At 51.7% G+C, this 27,411-nt stretch overlaps 2 protein-coding genes across 26 annotated transcripts in view; one reads left to right on the top strand and one right to left on the bottom strand.

Annotated features, from left to right (window-relative positions):
• Positions 1–34: 34 nt before the first annotated feature.
• On the bottom strand, positions 35–673 carry LOC138652259 (cylicin-2-like). The gene has a single exon (XM_069743027.1). The coding sequence runs from the start codon at positions 671–673 to the stop codon at positions 35–37; it is 639 nt and encodes a 212-aa protein (XP_069599128.1).
• A 3,250-nt stretch (positions 674–3,923) lies between these two features.
• MTOR (mechanistic target of rapamycin kinase) overlaps positions 3,924–27,411 on the top strand; it is a 95,961-nt gene continuing 72,473 nt past the window's right edge. For 4 of the 25 annotated variants that reach the window (XM_069742258.1, XM_069742250.1, XM_069742249.1 and 1 more), the window contains exons 1-22: positions 3,924–4,029; positions 12,897–13,063; positions 15,004–15,112; positions 15,295–15,527; positions 15,613–15,813; positions 15,997–16,131; positions 17,150–17,212; positions 17,935–18,210; positions 19,680–19,788; positions 20,036–20,222; positions 20,715–20,843; positions 21,179–21,423; positions 21,600–21,812; positions 21,889–22,094; positions 22,310–22,432; positions 23,879–23,962; positions 24,226–24,318; positions 24,399–24,533; positions 24,613–24,742; positions 25,073–25,323; positions 25,701–25,721; positions 26,769–26,828. In XM_069742258.1, the coding sequence (XP_069598359.1) occupies positions 12,926–13,063; positions 15,004–15,112; positions 15,295–15,527; positions 15,613–15,813; positions 15,997–16,131; positions 17,150–17,212; positions 17,935–18,210; positions 19,680–19,788; positions 20,036–20,222; positions 20,715–20,843; positions 21,179–21,423; positions 21,600–21,812; positions 21,889–22,094; positions 22,310–22,432; positions 23,879–23,962; positions 24,226–24,318; positions 24,399–24,533; positions 24,613–24,742; positions 25,073–25,323; positions 25,701–25,721; positions 26,769–26,828 (3,141 nt within the window). In that variant the 5' untranslated portion in view covers positions 3,924–4,029; positions 12,897–12,925. Of the gene's footprint in view, positions 4,030–4,400; positions 4,439–12,896; positions 13,064–15,003; positions 15,113–15,294; positions 15,528–15,612; positions 15,814–15,996; positions 16,132–17,149; positions 17,213–17,934; positions 18,211–19,679; positions 19,789–20,035; positions 20,223–20,714; positions 20,844–21,178; positions 21,424–21,599; positions 21,813–21,888; positions 22,095–22,309; positions 22,433–23,878; positions 23,963–24,225; positions 24,319–24,398; positions 24,534–24,612; positions 24,743–25,072; positions 25,324–25,700; positions 25,722–26,768; positions 26,829–27,411 lie in introns of all 25 variants that reach the window. The other 21 variants (XM_069742264.1, XM_069742257.1, XM_069742256.1 and 18 more) reach the window with 10 other exon arrangements.

Raw genomic sequence — 27,411 nt, 5'->3', positions numbered from 1 at the left:
TTGTCGCTATTTTCCCAACTTTCCAACTTCTTTTTTAGGGGGGATGTGACACGAGTAGCGATTCTGCGGCTCCTTTTGCCTTTTTTGCGTCTCCTTTTGCCTTTTTCGCGTCTTCTTTTGCCTTTTTTGCGTCTCCTTTTGCCTTTTTTGCGTCTCCTTTTGCCTTTTTTGCGTCTCCTTTTGCCTTTTTCGCGTCTTCTTTTGCCTTTTTCGCGTCTCCTTTTGTCTTTTTTGCATCTCCTTTTGCCGTTTTTGCGTCTCCTTTTGCCTTTTTCACGTCTCCTTTTGCCTTTTTCACGGCTCCTTTTGCCTTTTTCACGGCTCCTTTTGCCGTTTTTGCGTCTCCTTTTGCCTTTTTCGCGTCTTTTGCCTTTTTCGCATCTCCTTTTGTCTTTTTTGCGTCTCCTTTTGCCGTTTTTGCGTCTCCTTTTGCCTTTTTCACGTCTCCTTTTGCCTTTTTCACGGCTCCTTTTGCCTTTTTCGCGTCTCCTTTTGCCTTTTTCACGGCTCCTTTTGCCTTTTTCGCGTCTCCTTTTGCCTTTTTCACGGCTCCTTTTGCCTTTTTCGCGGCTCCTTTTGCCTTTTTTGCGGCTCCTTTTGCCTTTTTCGCAGCTCCTTTTGCCTTTTTCACGGCTCCTTTTGCCTTTTTCGCGTCTCCTTTTGCCTTTTTCATGGCTCCTTTTGCCTTTTTTCGCGGCTCCTTTTGCCTTTTTCACGTCTCCTTTTGCCTTTTTCGCGGCTCCTTTTGCCTTTTTCGCGGCTCCTTTTGCCTTTTTCGCGTCTCCTTTTGCCTTTTTCACGTCTCCTTTTGCCGTTTTTGCGTCTCCTTTTGCCTTTTTCGCGTCTCCTTTTGCCTTTTTCACGGCTCCTTTTGCCTTTTTCGCGTCTCCTTTTGCCTTTTTCACGGCTCCTTTTGCCTTTTTCGCAGCTCCTTTTGCCTTTTTTGCGTCTCCGTTCCCTTCTCGGGATCAATATTCTGATACTTTATCAGTCCGGATGGTCACGCGGCAAAAACTGATATTGTCATTTCTTATTTTTTACATTTTATGTTCTGGGGGAAAAAAACAGGAGATGGGAACAAATATATATATTTTTTATATTTTTGTTTTTTTGTCGCCCTTAGGGAAACCTGAGACATGAGGGGATCCCGTAATCATATGGCGGAGAGACCTCCCTTATTTCCAGGCCTTCAAAGGGTTAATCCCCTCTTCTTAGAAGGACATTGTTGCACCGTTCTTCTAAAAATGAGCAGTTTTGCAATTTACTGCTTGTTAAAATTTTCAGCTGTTCTTGAGATATTAAGACTTTTCTTACAGTTTAGTTTGTTGCCGCGGAGACCGACCGCCGCTTATGTCTGGCTTATATACACCGCGCCGAAGCTGGCCGGGATTAGGAGGTAACAGCGCTCCAGACATCCTGGCAGCATCAGAGCAGCGCTTACAAGCTCAATAGATAAGAGGCTACAAGCACCGCCCATGTCCTGCTGTCTAGTAGCGGTGGTCGATCTCCAAGGCAACGAGCTGTAAACAGAAGAAAAGTCTTAATGTCTCAAGAGCGGCTGAAAATTTTAACAAAGAGCAAATTGCAAAACTGCTCATATTTACAGGTTGTATCCGACAATATCCATCTATGAAGACGGGGAGAAGATTAAATGCAGATGTCACATATAAAAGTGGCATCTAAGGGGTAAAGCTCCAATGGCAGAGGTTACACACGGGTACCAGCGGTGTAACAGCTCCTGAGCCCACTCCATACAGGCAAGGTGGGCTCTGCCCCACAGTGCAATCCTTCACACAGGCCGACACCCTAACGTGCCCCCCACCCAGTCACGAACGGCTCTCAGGGCACCGCTGAAGACAGTGGTGGAGCAGAGAACACTGAGGCACCTGTGGGGGGCGCACGCATGACCAGGAAACCTGCTGGGGCGCATGTGTGACCGGGCACCGGTAGGGACGCACGTACAAATGGGCACCTGTGAGAGCACACATATGACCAGGAGACTTGTGAGGCTGAATGTATGATCAGGGCATGTGTATGACTGGTGCACATTTGAGGGGCACGAGTATGATCAGACACCTGTTGGGGCGCACATATGACCAAGGCACCTGTGGGGGCACACATATGACCGGGGCACCTGTGGGGGCACACATGACCGGGGCACCTGTGGGGGCACACGTATGACCGGGGCACCTGTGGGGGCACACATGACCGGGGCACCTGTGGGGGCACACGTATGACCGGGGCACCTGTGAGGGCACATGTATGACCGGGGCACCTGTGGGGGCACACGTATGACCGGGGCACCTGTGGGGGCACACGTATGACCGGGGCACCTGTGAGGGCACACGTATGACCGGGGCACCTGTGGGGGCACACATATGACCGGGGCACCTGTGGGGGCACACGTATGACCGGGGCACCTGTGGGGGCACACGTATGACCGGGGCACCTGTGGGGGCGCACATATGACCGGGGCACCTGTGGGGGCGCACATATGACCGGGGCACCTGTGGGGGCGCACGTATGACCGGGGCACCTGTGGGGGCGCACATATGACCGGGGCACCTGTGGGGGCGCACATATGACCGGGGCACCTGTGGGGGCGCACATATGACCGGGGCACCTGTGGGGGCGCACATATGACCGGGGCACCTGTGGGGGCGCACATATGACCGGGGCACCTGTGGGGGCGCACATATGACCGGGGCACCTGTGGGGGCGCATGTATGACTGGGGCACCTGTGGGGGCACACGTATGACCGGGGCACCTGTGGGGGCGCACGTATGACCGGGGCACCTGTGGGGGCGCACATATGACCGGGGCACCTGTGGGGGCGCACGTATGACCGGGGCCCCTGTGGGGGCACACATGACCGGGGCACCTGTGGGGACAGGGACACACGTATGACCGGGGCACCTGTGGGGGCTCACATATGACCGGGGCACCTGTGGGGACAGGGACACACGTATGACCGGGGCACCTGTGGGGGCACACATATGACCGGGGCACCTGTGGGGGCACACATATGACCGGGGCACCTGTGGGGACAGGGACACACGTATGACCGGGGCACCTGTGGGGGCACACATATGACCGGGGCACCTGTGGGGGCGCACGTATGACCGGGGCACCTGTGGGGGCGCACGTATGACCGGGGCACCTGTGGGGGCGCACGTATGACCGGGGCACCTGTGGGGGCGCACATATGACCGGGGCACCTGTGGGGGCGCACATATGACCGGGGCACCTGTGGGGGCGCACATATGACCGGGGCACCTGTGGGGGCGCACATATGACCGGGGCACCTGTGGGGGCGCACATATGACCGGGGCACCTGTGGGGGCGCACATATGACCGGGGCACCTGTGGGGGCGCACATATGACCGGGGCCCCTGTGGGGGCGCACATATGACCGGGGCACCTGTGGGGGCGCACATATGACCGGGGCACCTGTGGGGGCGCACGTATGACCGGGGCCCCTGTGGGGGCACACATGACCGGGGCACCTGTGGGGACAGGGACACACGTATGACCGGGGCACCTGTGGGGGCACACATATGACCGGGGCACGTGTGGGGACAGGGACACACGTATGACCGGGGCACACATATGACCGGGGCACCTGTGGGGGCACACATATGACCGGGGCACCTGTGGGGACAGGGACACACGTATGACCGGGGCACACGTATGACCGGGGCCCCTGTGGGGGCACACATATGACCGGGGCCCCTGTGGGGGCACACGTATGACCGGGGCCCCTGTGGGGGCACACATATGACCGGGGCACCTGTGGGGGGAAGGAGCAGGTGGTTGCACACAGTATTCTCACTTGCTATGTGCACAGAGGACACGTATCTCAGGAACTAAGATTCCCCGGAACGTTTTTTCTCGGGCGGATGTTTCTGCCCGGATCATTATCGATTGCCGGAAGTTCCTATTAGGGGCAGTCGGGCGGAGCAGGGTTCGGACGATCAGCGGGATGGCGGTGAGGTGACCGGGAGGCTCCGGCGGGTGCAGTGGTCGCGGTAAGTGGCTCCGTGTGCGGCTCCTCACCCGTCACATCTGCCAGTCAGTCAGTCAGTCAGCTGGGTAATGGCGGCTGCGTGCAGGAGGGGTGGGGGAGGGGAGAGGTCCCGAACTGAGCCCAGATATGTGTATACATAATACAAATACACACGCCCTATATATACACCACACATGGCTATATACTGACCCTATATATGTATATACATAATACATGCACACACACCCTGTATACAATATATATATATAGTAAAAAAGAGAAAGCAGCGCAAGAAAATAGAAAAACCGTGGACTTTATTGCCTGAACGGCGTGGCGACATTTCGGATATAGTATCCTCTCTCAAGGCTTCTCTTTTTTACCTTCTATTTGTAGACCATTGGATTGCTGGTCGGGAGAGCTTTGCACAACATGTGAGTTAGTACTGGATGCTGTTCAATTATATATATATATATATACCGTACATAGCTGTATACATACTGACCCCATATATGTATATACATAATACATATACACGCACCCTATAGATACACCGTGCATAGATAGACAGACTCTGACCCTATATTTTACAGAAGGGTGAGGAATATTTTCAACCATTGATGTTATTTATAAGCTCGGGGGTCTGTGATTCTGGGGGATCGGTGCTGTTTGGATCTGGTGGTGTGTGGTGACCGGACTCCTGTACAGGTCACTGTGGATAATAATAATCTGTATTTTTATACAGCGCCAACATATTCCGTAGCGCTTTACAGTTTGCACACATTATCATCACTGTCCCCATCGGGGCTCACAATCTAAATTCCCTATCAGTCTATGGAGTGGGGGAGGAAACCCCCCGCAAACACGGGGAGAACATACAAACCCCTTGCAGATGTTGTCCTTGGTGGGATTTGGACCCAGGACCCCAGCGCTGTGAGGCTGCAGTGATATCAGTTCCAGTCTGATCATTGATCTCGTGAACGATTCGCCGCAGTGTATTGTGCAATGACCCATTGTGTGGCCGACATGGGGGTCTTCAGTGGGACCCAAAGTAACAGAAATCTCTCAGGTGACAGCACACATCTATTTATATTTGGGCATTATAACTAGACAAGGTCTGCAGTCTCCTGCCTGTCTCCTTGCACAGTGACGCCCCCGGCAGAGTAGAACAATGCTGTGTACGCAGCCCTCCCCCACCGTGTCCAGGACAGGAGACATCTTGGGCTTGTTGACTCCAAGGGTCATGGCACCTTCCCTGCAGTGTTCACCCCCCAGGACCACCTCTACAGGCCTCTCCTCCTCCTCCTGTCGCTTCCTTAGGCGCATTTGCAGTGGCCGGTTAATGTGAATGAGCGAAGAGCGAGAAAACCGCTTGATCATCAGGTGAAATAATACTTTAAGATCACTGTTCTCGGCAGCACATCATCCTGCATAAACATGCTGCCGAGAACAGCGGCACCTAGGACAATTTCCATTTTTGCACTTTATTTTTTTTTTCCGTCCCAGAGCCATAAGTTTTGCTTTCTTTATCGCCTCTCATTGGGGGACACAGGAACCATGGGTGTATGCTGCTGCCACTAGGAGGCTGACACTATGCAAATAAAAAAAGTTAGCTCCTCCTCTGCAGTGTACACCCCACCGACTGGCATTATACTCTTCAGTTTAGCTTAGTGTCAGTAGGAGGTGGACACGGGTCTTTCATTAGACCCTTATCTACCTCAATGTGCGTCGTTTCTTTTCAGGTTTCCGGAGGGATACAGGGTGAGCAGTCACACCTGTATTCCCACAATGCGGACTATGAGTACGGCGTGTACTGCCACCCCGTATCCTCATAGATCCCTCTCCAGGACCAAGAGCCTAGCACACAAGCGTGCTTAGAAGTCCGGTCCTGGCTCCGTCCCCCACCCACTCGCCTTCCAGAGCCTGTCGGTTGGAGGAGACGAGGACGTCCGTCTCCAGCTCCACGGACGTCTAATACTTTCTACGCTTTAAGGTTAGTACCGGACGGCGTGGGATTTTAGGTGAGTATTTTTTTCCCCTAATCAGCTCTCCCACGGCGCCTTACAAGCGGATTCCTTCCTTTCCTGCGGTTGCATCTTTACTGTGCGGTGCGGTGCCTTACAGGCAGCCGCGCTGCTATTTCTGCGGCCGCACTTCTATTACTGCGGGCACTTTTCCTGGCATATCGTTTGCCCTGATGTCCGGCAGCTTCCCCTCGGTGGCCGCACTTTTACAGGCAGACACACTGCCTTGTCTGCGGCCGCACCCTTTCACCCTGCGGCGCGGCTATCTGGGGGGGCCGTACCTTTTAGGAGCCTGCTCGCGGCCCGCCGTTCTCTCCAGCGGCCGCCGCCGCCTTCTAATATAGACCCCGGCGGCAGCGCTCCCCTTTCTATGCGGCGGCTGCCGTGCATCTTAGCCGGGCAGCGCCCGCCCCGCTGTTTACCTCCAGCGGCCGCCGGCTTCTAATCTAGGCCCCGGCTTTTCCGGGGCCTGCTTCCGGCGTCGGCGGCAGCGCTCCCCTTTCCATGCGGCGGCTGCCGCGCCTCTTAGCCGGGCTGTGCCCGCACCGCTGATTACTTCCGGCGGTCGCCGGCTTATAATTTAGGCCCCGGCGCTTCCCGGGGCCTACCTCCGGTGCCGCGCTCCGCCCACTTCCGTTTTAATCGGGCGGGCTTTCTCCCGCCCGACAATCTATCCGGCGCTATCTCAGCTGACTCCTCCCCTTCCTCTACGCCGCTGCTCGGCATCTGGATTTTAACTCATCGCGCTCCGCACCTTCCTGAGCGCACATCATGCCCGTCCTTCCAGCGGTCACCATCTGCGCGAATTGCAGCAGGGGCTCGTCTTCTCTCCGGAGATCCACCGCAGCTGGACAGCTTCCTCTACCTGGTATCCGTTTTCTCATCTGCCGTGAGTATCTGCACTGCAGACTGACACCCCCCTCTGCTCCGCTGTCCCCTAACCCTCTGGCTTTTCTTCAGATCTCCGCTCTGTCAGGCCTGCAGCAACACAATTATTCCTACCGTCCGAGAGTGATATGCCTCATCTCTGTCACAATCGGTGGCCGATCTAACACGGGTGTCTCAAATTTTGGTGTCCGTGCTGGATTGATTACCTCTGCAGACCCCCGCAGTAGCCAGCGGGTCACAGGAGCCTCCGTCCGAGCCCTTCTTGATAAGCCACAAAAGGTCCAGACAGGAACGTCGGTCTGAGTCCTCTTCTCGCTCCATCTCGCCACACGGTTCTCCTCTGCGTTAGGCGTTGTCCTCCCCTGAGTCAGGCAAGGCGTTCTCTGGGAAGGTGCCCTTTCTTATGCGCCCTCGGATGATATTTCGGAGCTGGATTCTAACCAAATCGCCACTATGAGGGATATGGTTCAGAATCATTGGAGCTATAAACCAAACCTGTGGCATCAAGGATCCCTCTACGGAACCCGCAGATCAGGCGGTTTCGTTTAGACGGGCTAAACCACCTTCCAAGTTTTTTGCTCCTCATCCTGAATTCGAGAAAATCATGAACAGAGAAAGAGCAAACCCGACCAGTCGTTTTCAGAGTGGAAAACGCCTTGGTGTTTTGTATCCTTTTTCTCCAGAACCTACCGCCAATTGGACAGTCTCGGTGGATCCCCGGTTTCCAGGGTGTTCACAAACACGGTGCCTCCACTGTCCGGTGGAGCATCTCTGAAGGATTCTAACGACAGAGTTATAGAATCCTTCGCGAAATCTGCCTTGGAAGCGGCTTCAGCGGCTCTATGTCCAGCTTTTGCTTCCACTTGGGCCTCAAAATCCATCTCAAAATGGGCCAAGGATCTACGGCGAGGTATCCTGGACGGGGCGCCTCCCGCGCAATTAGCGGAACTTGCCAACCAGATTTCCCACGCCGGTGAATACCTGGTCTCCGCCTCCCTGGATGTCGCGTCTTGTGCGGCTCAGGCTTCCAGCAATGCCGTTGCCATCCGCCGGACTGTTTGGCTCAAGGCCTGGCAGGCGGACTTGTCTTCCAAAAGTCCCTCACTAGTCTGCCCTTCCAGGGCTCTCGTCTCTTTGGTTCCCAGCTGGACCAAATCATTAAGGACGCCACCGGGGGTACAAGTTCTCTTCTCCCCCAGGCTAAGCCTCGTCGCCCTCCTCCTAGATGGCACTTTTGCTCTTTTCGGCCTTTTCGTCGCTTTGCTGCGTCAAGCTCCCATTCCCAGCAGCAACAGAGGCCACAGGCACGTCAAGAGAAGAATGCGGTGGCCTTTAGGCCCACTCCGTCCTGGCGTCCTCGCTACTCCCAGGGTAGATCCTCCAGACCCAGGACTGGAAGATCCACCTCCGCATGACTCTTGGCAAGACTCCAGCCCAACTCCCAGGTTGGGCGGCCGTCTTCTCCTTTTCAGGGACGTCTGGTTTTCCGCAGTAGAGAACGCAGGGGTCATTGAAGTTGTATCCTCGGGATACAAGATAGAGTTCACCTCCTGACCCAGGGATCGTTTCTTCCAATCCCGTCCTCCAAGAGATCCCGCTCTAGTTCCGGGCTTCTTCGCAGCCATCGCTTCTCTGCTCAAATCCAGGGTAATCGTTCCCGTCCCAGAGAAAGAACGGTTCACGGGTTTCTACTCGAACCTTTTTGTGGTACCGAAAAAAGACGGCAAGGTTCGCCCCATTCTGGACCTCAAATTGCTGAACAGGAGAGTTCGCCTGAGACACTTCAAGATGGAATCCCTTCGTTCGATAATTGCTTCCATGGAGGCCCAGGAATTTCTAGGCTCAATAGATATCCAGGACGCCTACCTCCATGTCCCGATATTTCCCGGACATCACCGTCTCCTGCGCTTCGCAGTGCAACGAGAACACTTTCAATTCGTCGCCCTGCCGTTCGGTCTCGCAACAGCGCCAAGGGTGTTCACGAAGATCATGGCGGCGCTGATGGCCATCTTGAGAGTCAGAGGCTTGGTCCTATGTCCATACCTCGACGACATCCTCCTCAAGGCTCCGTCCTTTGCTCAGGCTCACGAAAGCCTGTCTATTGTTCTCGACACCTTAGCCCGTTTCGGGTGGCTGGTCAACCGGAAGAAGTCCTGCCTTATTCCTTCTCAGCGCATCATCTTTCTGGGCATGCTTTTCGACACTCGTCAGACCAGAGTCTTCCTTCCCAAAGACAAGAGATCCACTCTTTGTCGGGACATACGCTTGCTCCAGGGTCCTCGGCCTCCCTCCCTCCGATCGGCCATGAAGGTTCTGGGGAGGATGGTAGCTACATTGGAAGCGATTTCTTCGCCCAATTTCATTCGCGACCTTTTCAGCAAGCCATTCTGTCTCAGTGGGACAGGTCTGTCTTCTCCCTGGATCGGCCAAACAGACTCTTTTCTCGGGTCAAGCGGTCCCTCAACTGGTGGCTGACGTCACCTCTCATCTCCCAGGGCAGGTCCTTCCTTCCAGTTCACTGGCAGGTGGTGACAACGGACGCCAGCCTGTTCGGCTGGGGTGCAGTTTTTCGCCACCTGACGGTTCAGGGCCGTTGGTCGTCGCAGGAGTCATCTCTGCCAATCAATGTCCTCGAAATTCGGGCCATCTTTCTGTCCCTCCGCCACTGGGAAAGGATCCTCAGTGGCCTTCCAGTCCGGATCCAGACGGACAACGCCACGGCTGTGGCATATGTCAACCATCAGGGGGGGACCCGGAGCTCCTTGGCCCTTGCCGAGGTATCCAAGATCCTCCTCTGGGCAGAGGCAACGGTTCCGGTGATATCCGCGGTGCATATCCCCGGCGTGGACAACTGGGCCGCCGACTTCCTCAGCCGCAAGGGCCTCGCGGCAGGGGAATGGTCCTTGCATCCGGAGGTCTTCCATCAGATTGGTCTTTGATGGGGCACTCCGGACGTGGATCTCACGGCGTCTCGAATCAACAGGAAGGTTCCGCAGTTCGTCTCCAGGTCCTGTGATCCTCTCGCAGTGGGCGTCGATGCTCTGGCCATTCCTTGGTCTCAGTTCGAGCTGCCCTACCTGTTCCCACCCCTTCCATTTCTTCCCAAACGGTTGAAGATCAAAGCGGAAGGGGTGTCGGTCATCCTGATCGCCCCGGATTGGCCCAGGAGAGCTTGGTTCGCGGAGCTCGTCAACCTTCTCGCGGACACTCCCTGGCGCCTTCCAGACAGGCTCGATCTGCTGTCCCAGGGTCCGATCTGCCACCCGAATTCTCGGTCGCTCAGTTTAACGGCGTGGCTGTTGAGACCGCGGTTCTAAGAGCGTCCGGCCTTTCAGTCCGGGTGATTCACACCATGATTTAGGCTCGGAAGCCTTCGTCTTCCAGGATCTACTACCGTACCTGGAAGGCTTACTTCCGTTGGTGCGAATCCAACCGCGTTCCGCCTATGGTTTTTTCCCTGCCTTCTCTTTTAGCCTTCCTTCAGGCAGGACTGGATTCGGGCCTGGCTCTTAGCTCTCTAAAGGGCCAGGTTTCTGCGCTTGCCATCCGCTTTCAGAAGAACTTGGCCTCTCGGCCACAGGTTAAGACCTTCTTTCCAGGAGTAGCCCACGCTGTCCCGCCGTACAGAGCCCTTGTGGACGCAGAGGACTTAAACCTGGTACTGGACGTTCTGAGGGTTTCCCCCTTTGAACCTCTTAGGGAGATTCCTCTATCGGTTTTATCTTGGAAGGTGCCCTTTCTTGTGGCCATCACGTCTATTCACGGCGTTTCCGAGCTGGCGGCCCTGTCTTGCCGTCCTCCGTTTTTGGTCATTCGCCAGGACAAGGTGGTCTTCCGGCCTCCACCTTCTTTTCTTCCTAAGGTGGTTTCCACCTTCCACCTCAACGAGGACATCGTTCTACCTTCCTTTTGTCCAGCTCCGACTCATCCTCTGGAGCGATCGTTGAACAAGCTGGACCTCGTCAGGGCAGTGAGGATCTATCTGGACAGAACGTCCACTTTCCGGAAGACGGATTCTTTTTTTTTTTTTTTTTTTTTCGTCATTCCTGATGGCACGCGCAGAGGCCAACCGGCTTCTAAAGCGACTATTGCTCGCTGGATCAGAATGGCAAATTTGGAGGCTTACCGGGTCAAGAACAGAGTGCCCCCTCCTGGGATTAAGGCTCACTCTACCCGGGCAGTCGGCGCCTCCTGGGCGGTGCACCACAGGGCTTCCGCCCTACAGCTTTGCAAAGCGGCAACTTGGTGTTCCATCCACACGTTCGCCAAATTTTACAAGGGCCATACCTATGCTTCGGCGGACGCCGGCCTAGGCAGAAGGATCCTGCAGGCAGCAGGGGTGAGTCCTCTGGCCTGATGGAAGTCTGTTTTTCCCGCCCTAGGGACTGCTTTGGGACGTCCCATGGTTCCTGTGTCCCCCAATGAGAGGCGATAAAGAAAACAGGATTTTTGGTTGCTTACCGTAAAATCTGTTTCTTGGAGCCTCCATTGGGGGACACAGCTCCCTCCCAATGTTTCTCAATTTCTATGTTCTATGACTGTTCTCACGTTTACAGTTCTCAAGTTTCTGGTTATGGTTTTCAACCTTGTTATTTATCTCCTACTGCTTTCTCACTAACTGAAGAGTATAATGCCAGTCGGTGGGGTGTACACTGCAGAGGAGGAGCTAACTTTTTTTATTTGCATAGTGTCAGCCTCCTAGTGGCAGCAGCATACACCCATGGTTCCTGTGTCCCCCAATGGAGGCTCCAAGAAACAGATTTTACGGTAAGCAACCAAAAATCCTGTTTTTCTGACCACATATACATATGAGGGCTGTATTTTTTTGTACAGAGGTGACGTTTTGATCGCTTGTTACAGCAGTTTTTGTGGTATTGCAGTGACCCCAAAAAATGTAATTTTGTTGTTTTGGAATTTTTTCCGTTTACGGTGTTTACCGATCGGGTTAATAATTTGTATATTTTGATTGGACTTTTCTAAATGTGGTAACACATATTTGGTATTTTTTATTTTTTAAGGTGTGTGTGTGTGTGTGTGTGTGTGTGTGTGTGTGGGGGGGGGGGGTTTATTTATTTTTTTTGTATTTTTTTTCTTTCCACTGTCCTTTTTCGTCCCCTTAATGGACTTGAACCCGCAATCGGCAGATCGTTTCTACTGTACAGCTCGGCCACAGACAGGGGGTCTTCATGAGACCCCCCAGTTGTCATAGCAATCCATCGGCGACCCACGATCATGTCACAGGCGTGGCGGGCTCATTAATTTACGCTGTCAGAGTCTGACAGTGGCATTTAATAGGTTAACAATGGCGTAGGGTGCTTCCGATTGTTAGAAGCAGGTCCTGACTGTAACACACGGCCGTGACCTGTGGACTATGTGGCGGACTCCATGCAACTGCTTCCGATTTGTGCTGTGCATATACGTCGGATTTTGTGAAGGGGTTAACCAACTGCCGGTCACCAAATGTGTAGCCAGTCGTTTTATGGCCGCCATCACCCTGTGGGAAGGAAAGGGTTATTCCTGGAATAGCTTTTTTCCCCTGTCCCTGAGAGAGGGGCTAACATGCTAATTGCTGAGGGTCCAGTACCCCACTAGAATCAGGCTTTGTACTGTTCGGTCATGAATAGAGCAGAGGTGTGCGTGTCCCAATCATTGTCTATAGGACTGAGTTTGTGCGCGGAGGATGGAAGGTGGCTGCGTTTTTTTATTTATTTTTTAAATTTATGTACGACTTGTCTGCATAATTCAGGGAAGGTATTTCGAGGCGCAGGCTCCTTTCTCGGCCTCGCAATGTTTGAAGGAGAAGCAGCCGGGGTTTTATCTTGGCCTTTGTTCACTTTCAGTGCAGCGTCCGGACGGCATCGTCACGCTAACAACCTGCAGACTAATGTATATTGATCTGGGGGAGTGCGGACCCTGAAATGCTCTCAGAGCCTTGTGCTGACATACCGTAAGTTTCTGCTTTTTTTTTTTGCTCCCCCAGGAGTCTGCTGCCCGTCCTGTTTCGCAATCATGACTGCGACCGCCAACATGTCCGGCATCATGACGATGCTGCAGCAAATAGCCAACGGCTTGAGGAGCAAAAACGAAGAGACTCGCACAAAGGCCGCCAAGGATTTGCAGCATTATGTCACCACCGAGCTGCGAGAAGTGAGTGAATTAAGGGGTCGTAACACCTTGGGGGGCTCGTCTGCTGGGGAAATAACATGGATCGAGTACAGTAATGAAGATAAGTCTCTCTGCTTCCCTTCCTCGTTCTCTGCTTCCCCTCCTCGGGTCTCTCGGTCTCTCTGCTTCCCCTCCTCAGTCTCTCTGCTTCCCCTTCCTCGGTCTCTCTGCTTCCCCTCCTCGGTGTCTCTCTGCTTCCCCTTCCTCGGTGTCTCTCTGCTTCCCCTTCCTCGGTGTCTCTCTGCTTCCCCTTCCTCGGTGTCTCTCTGCTTCCCCTCCTCTGTGTCTCTCTGCTTCCCCTTCCTCTGTGTCTCTCTGCTTCCCCTCTCCTCGGTGTCTCTCTGCTTCCCCTCTCCTCGGTGTCTCTCTGCTTCCCCTCTCCTCGGTGTCTCTCTGCTTCCCCTCCCCCTCGGTGTCTCTCTGCTTCCCCTCCCCCTCGGTGTCTCTCTGCTTCCCCTCTCCTCGGTGTCTCTCTGCTTCCCCTCTCCTCGGTGTCTCTCTACTTCCCCTCTCCTCGGTGTCTCTCTGCTTCCCCTCTCCTCGGTGTCTCTCTGCTTCCCCTCTCCTCGGTGTCTCTCTGCTTCCCCTCCCCCTCGGTGTCTCTCTGCTTCCCCTCTCCTCGGTGTCTCTCTACTTCCCCTCTCCTCGGTGTCTCTCTGCTTCCCCTCTCCTCGGTGTCTCTCTACTTCCCCTCTCCTCGGTGTCTCTCTGCTTCCCCTCTCCTCGGTGTCTCTCTGCTTCCCCTCTCCTCGGTGTCTCTCTGCTTCCCCTCTCCTCGGTGTCTCTCTACTTCCCCTCTCCTCGGTGTCTCTCTGCTTCCCCTCTCCTCGGTGTCTCTCTGCTTCCCCTCCCCCTCGGTGTCTCTCTGCTTTCCCTCCCCCTCGGTGTCTCTCTGCTTCCCCTCTCCTCGGTGTCTCTCTGCTTCCCCTCTCCTCGGTGTCTCTCTGCTTCCCCTCTCCTCGGTGTCTCTCTGCTTCCCCTCCCCCTCGGTGTCTCTCTGCTTCCCCTCCCCCTCGGTGTCTCTCTGCTTCCCCTCTCCTCGGTGTCTCTCTGCTTCCCCTCTCCTCGGTGTCTCTCTGCTTCCCCTCTCCTCGGTGTCTCTCTGCTTCCCCTCTCCTCGGTGTCTCTCTGCTTCCCCTCTCCTCGGTGTCTCTCTGCTTCCCCTCCTCCTCGGTGTCTCTCTGCTTCCCCTTCCTCGGTGTCTCTCTGCTTCCCCTTCCTCGGTCTCTCTCTGCTTCCCCTCCCCCTCGGTCTCTCTCTGCTTCCCCTCCCCCTCTGTCTCTCTCTGCTTCCCCTCCCCCTCTCCTCGGTCTGTCTCTCCGCCCTGTATCCCGTAGACGATGGCGGGGTGTGAATACCGAATACTTGCACAGTTTGTTCACTCCGTGCCGAGTAAATCCTTCCAAGATGACTCCTAATATAATAATACATTTACTAAGTGCTGCGTATATCGTCCCATTCTGGGTAAAGGAGCCTGTTCTGCCGCAGATTCGTTAGCAGGAACGCACTTTTTAATAAATCTGCTGCCGACAATAAGATTTATGAGCATTGATGGATTTGTGCCACATTGGCGACATTTTTAGTGGAGTAACTGGCACAGTAAAGGTTGGGCCTCCGTCACCTATTGGGGTCACATTGCCGGGGACTATTGCACATTTGCTTTACTACATGCGGCTGCAAAATGCCAAACCTGACGGGAAAACGTAAGCAACGTGTGTGACACTGATGATCCGACTTCCTCTGGCTGCCTCCATAGCTATTCTAAAACTACAACTCCCAGCATTCCCTGCCAGCTGCAGGGTCCTCATGAATGCTGGAACTTGTAGTTTGCAGCAGAGTTCTGCTGTAGTTCTCCCCCCTGGTTTTATTCTCCATCGGTGCCGTGTTTTCCATTAACCCTTCACCCTCCTGTCCTTTTCCAGGTGACCCCGGAGGAGGCCACGCAGTTCTACGATGAGCTGAATCATTTCATATTCGAGTTTGTTTCCAGCTCCGACGCGAGCGAGAGGAAAGGAGGGATTCTGGCTATAGGTACAGAGGGTCGTCTTTTAGGCTGCCGACCCCCATCCTCTGCTCTTCATCCATGTTACCGCTGCTGCCAATCACCGCGCTGATTTTCTGGTCTGATGGGCTTCATCTCCTTAGACCCCCGTGTAGCCCGTCACCTGGAATCAGTCAGTGGTTGCTCAGGATTTCTTTCTGTCCCTTCACAGTGAGCCTGATGGGAGTGGAGGGCGGAAATGCCACCCGAATCAGCAGATTTGCCAATTACCTGCGTAACCTGCTGCCCTCCAGTGACCCGGCCGTCATGGAGATGGCTTCCAAAGCGATGGGCCGCCTTGCCATGGCGGGGGACACGTTCACTGCGGAGTACGTGGAGTTTGAGGTGAAACGTGCCTTGGAGTGGATGGGCCCCGAACGCCACGAAGGCCGCAGACACGCGGGGGTGAGGTCGCTTCTCATTACGGCAGTCTATGTAGACGGTTTCTGTGACGTCGGCCTCCGGTACTGACCTCTCGTCTTCTCTGCAGGTCCTGGTGCTGCGGGAGCTGGCCATCAGCGCTCCCACCTTCTTCTTTCAGCAGGTCCAGCCTTTCTTCGACAACATCTTCAATGGCGTGTGGGACCCCAAGCAAGCGATTAGGGAGGGAGCCGTGGCCGCTCTGAGGGCCTGTCTTATCCTGACCACACAGCGGGAACCCAAGGAGCTGCAGAAACCGCAGTGGTACAGGGTACGGCTCTCTCCTCTTCATTTTGGACATCACATTTGGGTACACCAAACTATTGGGTTCATTCATGTGCTCTTTAAGATCAATTTTTTACCATCCAGGCCCCCCCCCTTCCCTTTTAGTAGCCACAAAGAGATCACGCCTGATCTATCGTGTGTAATTCTTTATTTTACGTCTGTTGTATAGCAAACGTACGAAGAAGCCGAGAGAGGATTCGATGAGACGTTATCCAAGGAGAAAGGAATGAACCGCGACGACCGGCTCCACGGGGCCCTCCTGATTATCAATGAGTTAGTGAGAATCAGCAGCATTGAAGGAGAGGTAATGGGGAAAGATGCTGGAGGACCCCCCAAAGGCAACTCTGTGTAAAAAGAAGCAACCTTGCATTTTACCTCTTATTAAAAATCCTCTCTGTTCCCCAAAATAGAGGGATTTTTAATTCTTTCGTTTATCTGCTTGTTGCCTAAGTTATTGGCTACCGCTGCAGTCTGTCATCGGCGGCCATTGTTTTTTGGCAAGGAGCGAGCGCTTGGACACGGTTAGCATTGGCTCTGTCCCTGCGCTGCTCCCTGCCGGTCTGACCTGTCAGTCATTCAGGAGCGCCCCATGGGAAACTGCAAGCAGGGAGGCTAAGGTATGTGCACACGTATTCTTGTCCACTGCGGATTTTTCCGCAGCAGATTTGATAAATCTGCAGGGCAAAAACGCTGTGTTTTTGCTGCAGATTTATCGCGGATTTACGGCGGTTTTACAACTGCGGTTTTTCCATAGGAGCACCTGTAAAATCGCTGTGGAGTCCGCAGAAAGTGACATGCTGCGGAATGTCAACCGCTGCGTTTCCGCGTGTTTTTTTTGTTCGCAGCATGTGCACAGCGTTTTTGGTTTCCCATAGGTTTACATTGAACTGTAAACTCATGGGAAACTGCTGTGGACCCGCATCGTGTGCACATACCCTAAGGAGGAGGGCGCTCTGAAGGCAAACATGCGGACAACCCTCTCAGGGTAGTGGTTGCCATGTAATCTTTACACCGCAGCCTATTTCCATTTTTTTCGATTGTTTTTTCCTCCCCTTCTTCCAAGAGCCATAACTTTTTTTTTTTTTGTTTGTTTGTCTTTTTGTTTGTTTTTCAGTCCACATAGGTCATATGAGGACTTGTTTTTTTTTTTTTCCTGGATAAAGTTGTACTTTTGAATGACATAATTAATTTTATCATGTGATGCACTGGAAACAAAAATCCAAGTTTATTGAAATTGCAAAAAAAAAAAAAAAAAGTTTTATTTTTTTTTATTTACCATGTTCACTATACGGTAAAACTGACCTGGCAATATGATTTTCCAGGTCAGTTCGAGTGCGCAGACACCAAACACGAAGACCGGGACAAAAGAAAAACCGCCAAAAAAGGTCAATAGTAATGGTGAAAAAAAAAAAGAGTACAATATTTTATTGATCGAGAATTTTGGTGTGAAAGGGTAGGAAAAACAACCAGGAGAAAAAGCGGGCACTATTCCAAGTGACAAGCAGATATTAAGAAATGATCTATTCATACAGGTTGCATGTCAAACACCTCTAGTGCTGGAAATCCCATCTATACGGGAAGAATGTGGGATATATAAAGCGCAATGACTTAAGTATGATTGTGTTAGCCCACTAATGAATACGGCTGTTTGTACACTCTTGTGTGCTGCAGTGCATAAATACCAGATGAATGGATGAATACAATTGTATAAACTCTAGTAGGATTAGTAAAGTGCTATAGTGCATGACGACCTATAGTAAGCGGCTGCTAATCGGTTTTAATCTTTGCTTCTATTAAAAGTAGATTGAATAGTTCATATTAGATGTTAATATATTTGTGCTCATATAAGTAAATATATATTGTTCATGTTGAATGCACTTGAATGGGAGCCAGCAGGGTTCGCTGTGAGGAGGCACCCACCCCGACGCGCGTTTCGGCATCTGCTTTCCTCAGGGTGGTCTTCATGCAATTTTTCACTATATATTCTAGTCCACACATGCACTTATATTGGGAGACTTCTTACATGTGGGTTATTAGTCACATCTATGTATTACCTTTTTTTTTTTCTTCTGTAACATCAAGAAAAGTTTCTTTTCACTTCTTGCAGCGGCTGCGAGATGAAATGGAGGAAATCGCACAGCAGCAGCTCGTCCACGACAAACACTGCAAGGACCTTCTGACCTACGGCTTAAAGCCGCGCCACATCACCCCGTTCGCCGGCGTCCAGTCGGTGCAGCCCCAGCCGACAAACGCTCTGCTGAGCCTCTTGGGATACACGGGGCAACACGGGATTTTGGGATACGGAGCCGCTCCGATGCCAGAGAAGTCTGTCTTGGTTGAAAGCCGCGCGTGCCGGGAACTGATAGAAGAAAAGTTTGACCAGGTAATGAATTGTTGAAATGTCGCTTTCCCCTCATATCAATATGCCAGTTACTTTTTGTGTATATACAACATAAATTAAATAGTGTGTATGTATGTATATCTATATATATCTATATATATCTATATTTATCTATATATATATATCTATATATATCTATATATATATATATATATATATATATATATATATATATATATATATATATATATATATATATATACCGTATATACTCGAGTATAAGCCGAGATTTTCAGCCCAAATTTTAGGGCTGAAAGTGCCCCCCTCGGCTTATACTCGAGTCACGGTAGCGGTGGGGTCGGCAGGTGAGGGGCTGAGGGCGCTGAGGCATACTTACCTAGTCCCAGCGATCCTCGCGCTGTCCCTGCCGTCCCACGGGCTTCGGCGCTGCAGCTTCTTCCTCTCTTCAGCGGTCACGTGGGACCGCTCATTACAGAAATGAATAGGCGGCTCCACCTCCCATAGGGGCGGAGCCGCTTATTCATTTCTCTAATCAGCGGTGTCGGTGACCGCTGATAGAGAAAGAAGCTGCGGCACCGAAGACCAGGCAGAGGGACAGCGCGAGGATCGCCAGGACTAGGTGAGTATGTTATATTCACCTGTCCTCGTTCCAGCCGCCGGGCGCCGATCCATCTTCCCGGCCGGCGCCTCCATCTTCCCGGCGTCTGCGCTCTCTGACTGATCAGGCAGAGGGCGCGATGACGCATATAGTGTGCGCGGCGCCCTCTGCCTGATCAGTCAGAGCAGAGACGCCGGGAAGATGGAGGCGCCGGAACGAGACGCCGGGAGCTGCAATCAAGGGAGGTGAGTATGTGTTTTTTTTTTTTTATTGCAGCAGTAGCAGCGGCAGCACAGATTAATGTGGAGCATCTATGGGGCACAGTGAACGGTGCAGAGCACCGTATAAGGCACAGCTAGGGGGCACAATGAACGGTGCAGAGCACCGTATATGGCACAGCTATGGGGCACAGTGAACGGTGCAGAGCACTGTATATGGCACAGCTATGGGGCACAGTGAACGGTGCAGAGCACTATATGGGGCACAGCTATGGGGAAATATGAACGGTGTAGAGCACTATATGGCACAGCTATGGGGAAATAATGATCTATTTTTATTTTTGAAATTCACCGGTAGTTGTTGCATTTCCACCCTAGGTTTATACTCGAGTCAATAAGTTTTCCCAGTTTTTTGTGGCAAAATTAGGGGGGTCGGCTTATACTCGGGTCGGCTTATACTCGAGTATATACGGTATATATAGATAGATAGATAGATATGTATATATATATATAGATAGATAGATAGATAGATAGAGAGAGATATATATATATATCTATATATATATCTATATATATATATATATATATATATATATATATATATATATATATATATATATATATATATATATATATATATCTATATTATTATTTTTTTATTTATTTCCTTGTAGATTTGTCGTTGGGTCCTGAAGTGCAGGAGTAGCAAGAACCCTTTGATCCAGATGAGCATATTGAATGTTCTCCCACGGTTGGCAGCGTTCAGACCTTCCGCTTTCACAGGTAATGCTTATATTTGGGGAAATGATACTTAATGGGGTTTTACTGCCCTAGAAAATAATTCTGTCAGTCACTGATTGGTGGATCTCTACCCTCTCGGACCCTCTGCAGTTTCTTCGTTGCTGGCGCAGAGATGGATCCGACCCGTTGTGCCTCTCTCCGTAGCAATGAATGGGGGGCGCTCTACTGATTCTGATTTATTCTTTTTACTTCCTATTAAATACCCGTAAATTAATATAACTTTTTACAGCAGATCAATACCTCCCTGAAACCATGAGCCACTTACTGAGCTGCGTGCGCAAAGAGAAGGAGCGGACCGTGGCTTTCCAGGCTCTCGGACTGATCTCCGTAGCCGTAAGGTCAGAGATTCGTTGTTACCTGCCAAAAATCCTCGAACATGTGAAGTCTGCTCTGCCTCCTAAGGATTTTGCTCACAAGTAAGTGCTGCGATGGTGTCGATGTCTGTCTAGGGTGGAGTTTAATGGGTCTGTCTGGCGCCGCGCTCTTTTTGGAGTGCACACGTCCTGGCAGGTTCCTGCAGGCGTGACGTCTTGCAGAAATGAGCGGCGCTGGACAGACGCTTAAAGGATTATTCTGCTGCTCAATTATACAGTTGTCGAGAAAAATGGTTGGGAATAAAATCCTTTTCTAAATGTATCGTATAGTAGGTTCTGGTGATGTGCAGGCCACGGGCGGCTCTTATCCATGAACACATCGGATATAAGGCCCCATTATGGCAGCCAATACTGTAGGATGTATGAGGATACTATAGTTATGACTCTGCTGTTGAAAAAAGGGCACAGGAAAACGTAAGACAAATGCCACATTTAGCTAATAGGATCGATCACAAAGTTTCATCTGTTCACTTGTATGACTGATTCTCATACGGACTGCTCACCCTGCAACGATTGATGTTTTTCGGCACCTAGGAGGCAGAAGTCGATGCAAGTGGATGCCACGGTGTTTACTTGTATAAGTATGCTGGCTCGAGCGCTGGGTCCCTCCATCCAACAGGAGGTGAAAGAACTACTGGAACCAATGCTTTCTGTAGGGCTCAGGTAAGATGTAATGGATTCGCTGGTCAGTAGTAGAATTGTAGTGAATGTAGGTAAATATGATGATTCGGGGGTCCTATCTGGAGACCTCTCATCTCCATGACCATGAGATCCTCCAACATCATCCTGTCTGCCCCCCTATTCATTAAAGCCCCCTGCAGAGAACAACGCTACACAAGCCTCCCCCCTCGCAATGTGCAGGACCAGAAATCTTATCGGGGGCTTGTTGACACTACATAGAAGGGTGCAATCTAGGGCTTACAGATCATATCAGGCATATATGTATTTTAGGTACAGTATGTGTTTGCATATATATTTGGTTTTGTTCTTATTTCTAGCCCTGCCTTAACCGCCGTGCTTTACGACCTGAGTCGCCACATCCCGCAGCTGAAGAAAGACATTCAGGACGGCCTCCTGAAAATGCTGTCTCTGGTCCTCATGCACAAGCCGCTCCGGCACCCCGGGATGCCCAAGGGCCTCGCGCAGCAGCTGTCCTCACCCAGCCTCACTAATATCCCTGAAGCCAGCGACGTGGGCAGCATTACTTTAGCTCTCCGCACTTTAGGAACATTTGACTTTGAAGGTAAAAGTTTGGTAAAATCTTGTAATTCAAGTATCTTGTTCTTTGCTACTAAATCCGTGGCACTGGGTCGCAGCGGAGGGTGTGGCTGTAAGAGGCTGCATGTACATTGCCGATGGTTTTTGCATGTTCTTGGCAATGATCGTTCTTACTTTTCTCTCATTTCGCCTTTTGTTCAGGCCACTCTCTCACCCAGTTTGTGCGCCACTGTGCCGACCACTTTCTAAATAGCGAGCACAAGGAAGTTCGGATGGAGGCTGCACGCACGTGCTCCCGTCTCCTCACGCCGTCAATCCAGCAGCTTAGTGGGCACGGCCACGTAAGCCAGACTGCAGTCCAGGTGGTGGCCGACGTGCTGAGCAAACTGCTGGTGGTTGGGATTACAGACCCAGGTATGATCGCAGGGGTTTATTGTTTTTGCCGAACGCTTTCTTAGACTTTAGTTTATCTTGACGCCTTACCTTGCAGATCCTGATATCCGCTACTGCGTCCTGGCCTCTCTGGATGAACGCTTCGATTCTCACTTGGCTCAGGCCGAGAGCCTCCAGGCGCTGTTTGTGGCTCTGAATGACGAGGTTTTCGAGATACGAGAACTCACCATCTGCACCATTGGCCGTCTGAGCAGCATGAACCCAGCCTTCGTCATGCCCTTCCTCCGTAAGATGCTTATCCAGGTGAGTAGTCCTGAAAAATGCCGAACACCGATCGGACATATTGTGTTGTTGGTTCTTGCACAAGATCATGATCCTTTCGGATTGACAGGACAGTCGTTATCTTTTCCAGTTTCCACCCATGGGCGCTTTGTTTCTACAATGAAGTCCTCATCTAGGCTCCACGTCATGGCAAACTGTAGTGTATCATTTATTCATCTTTTTCTTCTCCTCTTCAGATTTTGACCGAATTAGAGAACAGCGGCGTTGGAAGGAACAAGGAGCAAAGTGCCCGGATGTTGGGACACCTTGTATCCAATGCCCCCCGCCTCATTCGCCCGTACATGGAGCCAATTCTTAAGGTCGGATTCTCTTGAAAATAACCAAAACGTGTCTTTTTTTTCCAATAAAAGGATTTATATATTGATGATTTATACCCATGATAGGTCATCAGCATAAAATCGATGGAGGTCTGACATCCAGCCCCTCTGTTCCCACTGCAGCCTGTCACCAGGTCTCCGGACTTTGTCTAGTGGAGCCCAGATGACATTTACATCAGTAGAAGCCGAGTACGGCCGCTACACAGAGGACGGGACTGTGGTCCGACTATCAGTCCACAGCGGGGGATGGATGTCAGATCCTCACCAATCTGATATTAATCACCTATACTAAGAGTAGGGTGTCAGTATATACCGTATTTTTCGGACTAAAAGACGCACTTTTTCCCCCCAAAAAAAGGGGGGAAAATGGGGGGTGCGTCTAATAGTCGCAATGCAGGCTTACCTAGGTGGCAGAGGTCCGGTGGCAGAGGTGCGGTGGCAGAGGTCCGGTGGCAGAGGTGCGGTTGCGGGGGTGTGGCGGCAGAGGAGGCGCAGTAAGCGGGGTCCCTTTCCCCGGTATGGTGATGCAGCAGGCCCGGTATGCAGCAGAGCCGGGTGAATCCTCTTGTTATCGGTGGTGGCGGCCATTTTCCGGAGGCCGCGCGTGCGCAGATGGAGCGCTCTGCTTCCCGGGGCTTCAGGAAAATGGCCGCCGCGATCTCCATCTGCGCACGCGCGGCCTCCCGCGGCCATTTTCCTGAAGCCCCGGGAGCAGAGCGCTTCATCTGCACACGCGCGGCCTCAGGAAGATGGCCGCGCCCACCGATAACAAGAGGATTCACCCGACTCTGCTGCATACCGGGCCTGCTGCATCACCATACCGGGGAAAGGGACCCCGCTTCCTGCGCCTCCTCTGCTGCCACACCCCCGCCACCGCACCTCTGCCACCGGACCTCTGCCACCTAGGTAAGCCTGCATGGTACGCCAGGGACCCCTCTCACGCCATACCTCTCACTGCACCTCCTGATCCCAGCACCTCCTGATCCCAGCACCTCCTGATCCCAGCACCTCCTGATCCCAGCACCTCCTGATCCCAGCACCTCCTGATCCCAGCACCTCCTGATCCCAGCACCTTCTCATCCCAGCACCTCCTCATCTCAGCATCACCCCACCTTGCCTCCTGTGACCCTGCTCTGCCACCGCCATAAGATACTGTAAATTCGGACAATAAGACGGACCCCCATGTTATAAAAAATCTTTTTTTCTGCAATTTTCACCCCAAATTTGGGGTGCGTCTTATGGTCCGGTGCGTCTTATAGTCCGAAAAATACGGTAAGTCCTGGACAACCCCCTATAACTTGATATGCAAGCTGAATGTATTTACCTTTATGTAATTGCTCATTATGCAGGAAACGACACTGATGATTAAGTATAGGCTTGTAGTATTGTAGATAAATTGCTGACTGGCTCCCTATTTCTTATTACCAGGCCCTAATCTTAAAGTTACGTGATCCGGATCCCAATCCCGGAGTTGTGACCAACGTCCTGGCGACAATTGGCGAGCTCGCTCAGGTAAGAACGGATGATCCTTGGTGTTAGTATTTTCTGCTATCTTTGCACGTCACACTTCCCGGATATTCTTGTATACCCCCGGCACCAGAGATTGGGGTCCGTCCCCCCGCGAGTATTAATATTCTTTATAACTGCTACCTGCTTGGCATCGGATGATCTGTCTGCGTCTCCCAGATGTCCGATTGGGCAGAAGTCTGCCGGGAAGAACCCCGTACTGGGGACAGTTGTATTTCTATGTCACGAGGTTTATTCTGCATCTTCAGGTCAGTGGATTAGAGATGAGAAAGTGGATGGACGAACTCTTCCCGATCATTATGGAAATGTTACAGGACTCCTCCTTGCTGGCAAAGAGACAGGTAAGTGCTGCTGCGAGTGACGAGACCGGCAGTGTATAAGTTGCCACAGTTGGTGGTCTGACTACTGTTTATCGTCTTAGGTTGCCCTCTGGACGCTGGGCCAGCTGGTGGCCAGCACGGGATATGTGGTGGAGCCGTACCGGAAGTATCCCACGCTGCTGGAAGTGCTGCTCAATTTCTTAAAAACTGAGCAAAACCAAGGAATCCGTCGGGAGGTGAGCAACCTAACACGTCATCGTAGTGAAGAAAATGTCTTCCCGTTCACCCAGGAGCTCATTTTACATCTGATTCTAGGCGATCCGTGTGCTGGGTCTGCTGGGGGCATTGGACCCGTACAAACACAAAGTGAATATCGGAATGATCGACCAGTCCAGAGACGCTTCAGCCCTGAGCTTATCCGAATCCAAGACCAATCCGGACTCCGGTAATCATCATCCTCTAATAAATCGTAAGATGGTGACTGACGGCCAGAATCCTGGAGGCACATTAGAATAAAGTATTGCAAACCTGATCGATATCCTGTTCCCTAATATCATCTGTCAGGGAAGAGTCGGGAGGGTCTCTTGCACATTAGTTCGTTTTTGGGTTCAATCAGAATCATCTATTGTGCTTGGCAGCTTTACAAGACCGTAAGACTACGGAGTTTTCCGGTTGGATGGCGATTTTATTTTCCGATTGTTGGACTGCACACCGGCGGGATGTGATGTTCCCCCATGTTTTAGCTTTTACTCACCGTGATTTCTCTTGTCTTCAGCGGATTTCAGCACCAGCGAGATGCTGGTGAACATGGGGAACCTGCCCCTGGACGAGTTCTACCCGGCGGTGGCCGTGGTCACGCTGATGCGGATCCTGAGGGACCAGTCCCTGTCCTGCCATCACACTATGGTTGTACAAGCCATCACCTTCATCTTCAAGTCTCTAGGCCTGAAGTGTGTGCAGTTCTTGCCTCAGGTGATGCCGACCTTCCTGAGTGTTATCCGCCTGTGCGACATCAACGTGAGAGAGGTATGGGCCCTGCCGGGAGCAGCGTGGTACTGTACGGACTGTCCGGTCACCCCCTCACCTGCTAGGACCACAGGGTATAGAGATTTGGCTCCAGGCGCCAGCTGCATGGCCACTGACGGGCAGGATAGTCAGGGATCCACATCTTTAGGAGGTCTCACTTTGCAGTCGACCATCGCACGTTGTTCTCGGGTTAGCGGACGCTGCGACTCGGTGACGGAGCTTGTGCTTCATTATGTCTTTTGTCTTGTTGCAACAGTGCAGTTTCTTGTTAAAATGAGGTTGCGCCTAGGTGAGCATCATCTAAAATAGTTTTTTTTTTTTTTTTCTTTTTGTTTTTTATTCTTTCTTTTTTTTTTTTTTTGTTCTTCCTTTTACAGTCTCACCAACCTTCTCCTCAAGTAAGTCGTGAAGAAACTCCAGTGTTCCACAGAACAAAACACATATGGAGGAGGAGGGAGGCGGATGAGGGATCTAATTAGGAAAGGAGCAGTAGGGGTTGACAGTCGGGGGTTAAATCTGAGGGTCTTGGTGGACGAGGAATTGACTGGATTTGGGGCCTAGACCATAGAGGACAGCACCAAAATGAATTGGCGAAAGGGTTGTCGGACCTCTGGGACCACAATCCAGCTGAGAATTGGGAGTCGCAAATCCGATCACTCGTCTATTTCAGATCCTCCTGTTCTTCTTGGTAGGGGAAAAAAAAGGATTTGGGTCTTCTAATTCTCGGGAAGATGGTCCAGAGGTCTGAGTAACCCCCCGGCCCTCCATGTGGTTTAATTATAACTGTACTTTTTGAGTGGTCAACCCCCTGTAAATACATATTACATGTGATTATTACAGCACCTAAAAGGGTCGTCTAGGAACAAGATATTGATGACCTAACCCTAGCATACATCCCCCATAGAATATCGGGGGTCCGACAGCTGTAGTGCACTGTGTACAGAGACTGGAAATCACCGCTCCATACACGGAGCAGTGCATGTTGGCTCCCATTGTAGTGAATGTGTCAGGAGGTCGTTATTATCTTTGTCCTAGATGACCTTTAACTTTGTTTGTACTGGTAAATGTTAGTCTATTAGTCAAGCAAAATGACTTGCAGAAACCTGGACCAGTGGCCCGTGTCTGCTGATGGACCCGGAGGCTTGTGAACCTCCTACTTGCCGACATTTACTGATTATTAGGCCATTGTTGTGGCAAGACATTGGGATTAGAAGAGGGGAAACCGGAAGGTAGGAGATAGTTCACCTACCTCTGCTCCGGCAACCACAGACCACCGGCAAGGTCTCCAGACCCGGGTCCTGCAAATCTTTTTTTACTCAATATACCCAGGAGAAATGTGTAATAAAACTTCGACCTATATTATCTGCCTCCTTGTTTTTGCTCGCTTCTCTAACAAGATTTCCTTTTCTTCCCTTTTTTCTCTGCTGTTGGATTTTGGCCTAAAGAGGACAGGACTGATGTCGCCTCAGGTGAGTGTGGCTGCAGAACTTACTTCAAGGCAGAAGGTATGGATCTTATGGATCTCGTGTCTTACAGGGGTTGTCCACTTACATACAAAATCATCCGAAACCTGCAGACACCTTAGAGATAATCCCTTTAAAGTGCATGTCAGCCCTGATGACTCTTGGTTTAGTTTAATACGGTCAGAATTGTGTGATTAATGTATTAATATTTAAGTATAGCAGTCAGAGCTCAGCTGCCCTGATACAGAGCTCCAAATCCCGTACACGGACACAGATGTTATGGGGCGTCCGTCAGCTGATTCGTGCTGTCTGAGCCACAGGTGACGTGAATCCGCGTTGTATCGCTTCCCCACTGTGAATGGAGCCGCAGTGCATTGTGAGACCACCTCTCCCCCCACTGGGATGGATGGGGCCGGAATATGTGTCTCTGCAGGGGATTTGGAGCTCCGTGTCAGTAGAAAAATGCCCCTAGTTCACCATATTGGTTCAATTAATCCGGTCATCAGTCAAAGGTTTTATGTTAACTGTGGAAGAGCGATCACTTTCTGGTTGGCCGGGGTCGGAGCGGCCGTGCGTTTTGTGTCCTTTCCTTCTCTTTGAGCCCCAACCAATCGGAAAGTTATAA

The sequence above is a fragment of the Ranitomeya imitator genome, chromosome 10 (assembly GCF_032444005.1).
Source record: "Ranitomeya imitator isolate aRanImi1 chromosome 10, aRanImi1.pri, whole genome shotgun sequence".
NCBI classification, from domain to species: domain Eukaryota; kingdom Metazoa; phylum Chordata; class Amphibia; order Anura; family Dendrobatidae; genus Ranitomeya; species Ranitomeya imitator.
This window is presented reverse-complemented; position numbering and strand designations above follow the sequence as displayed.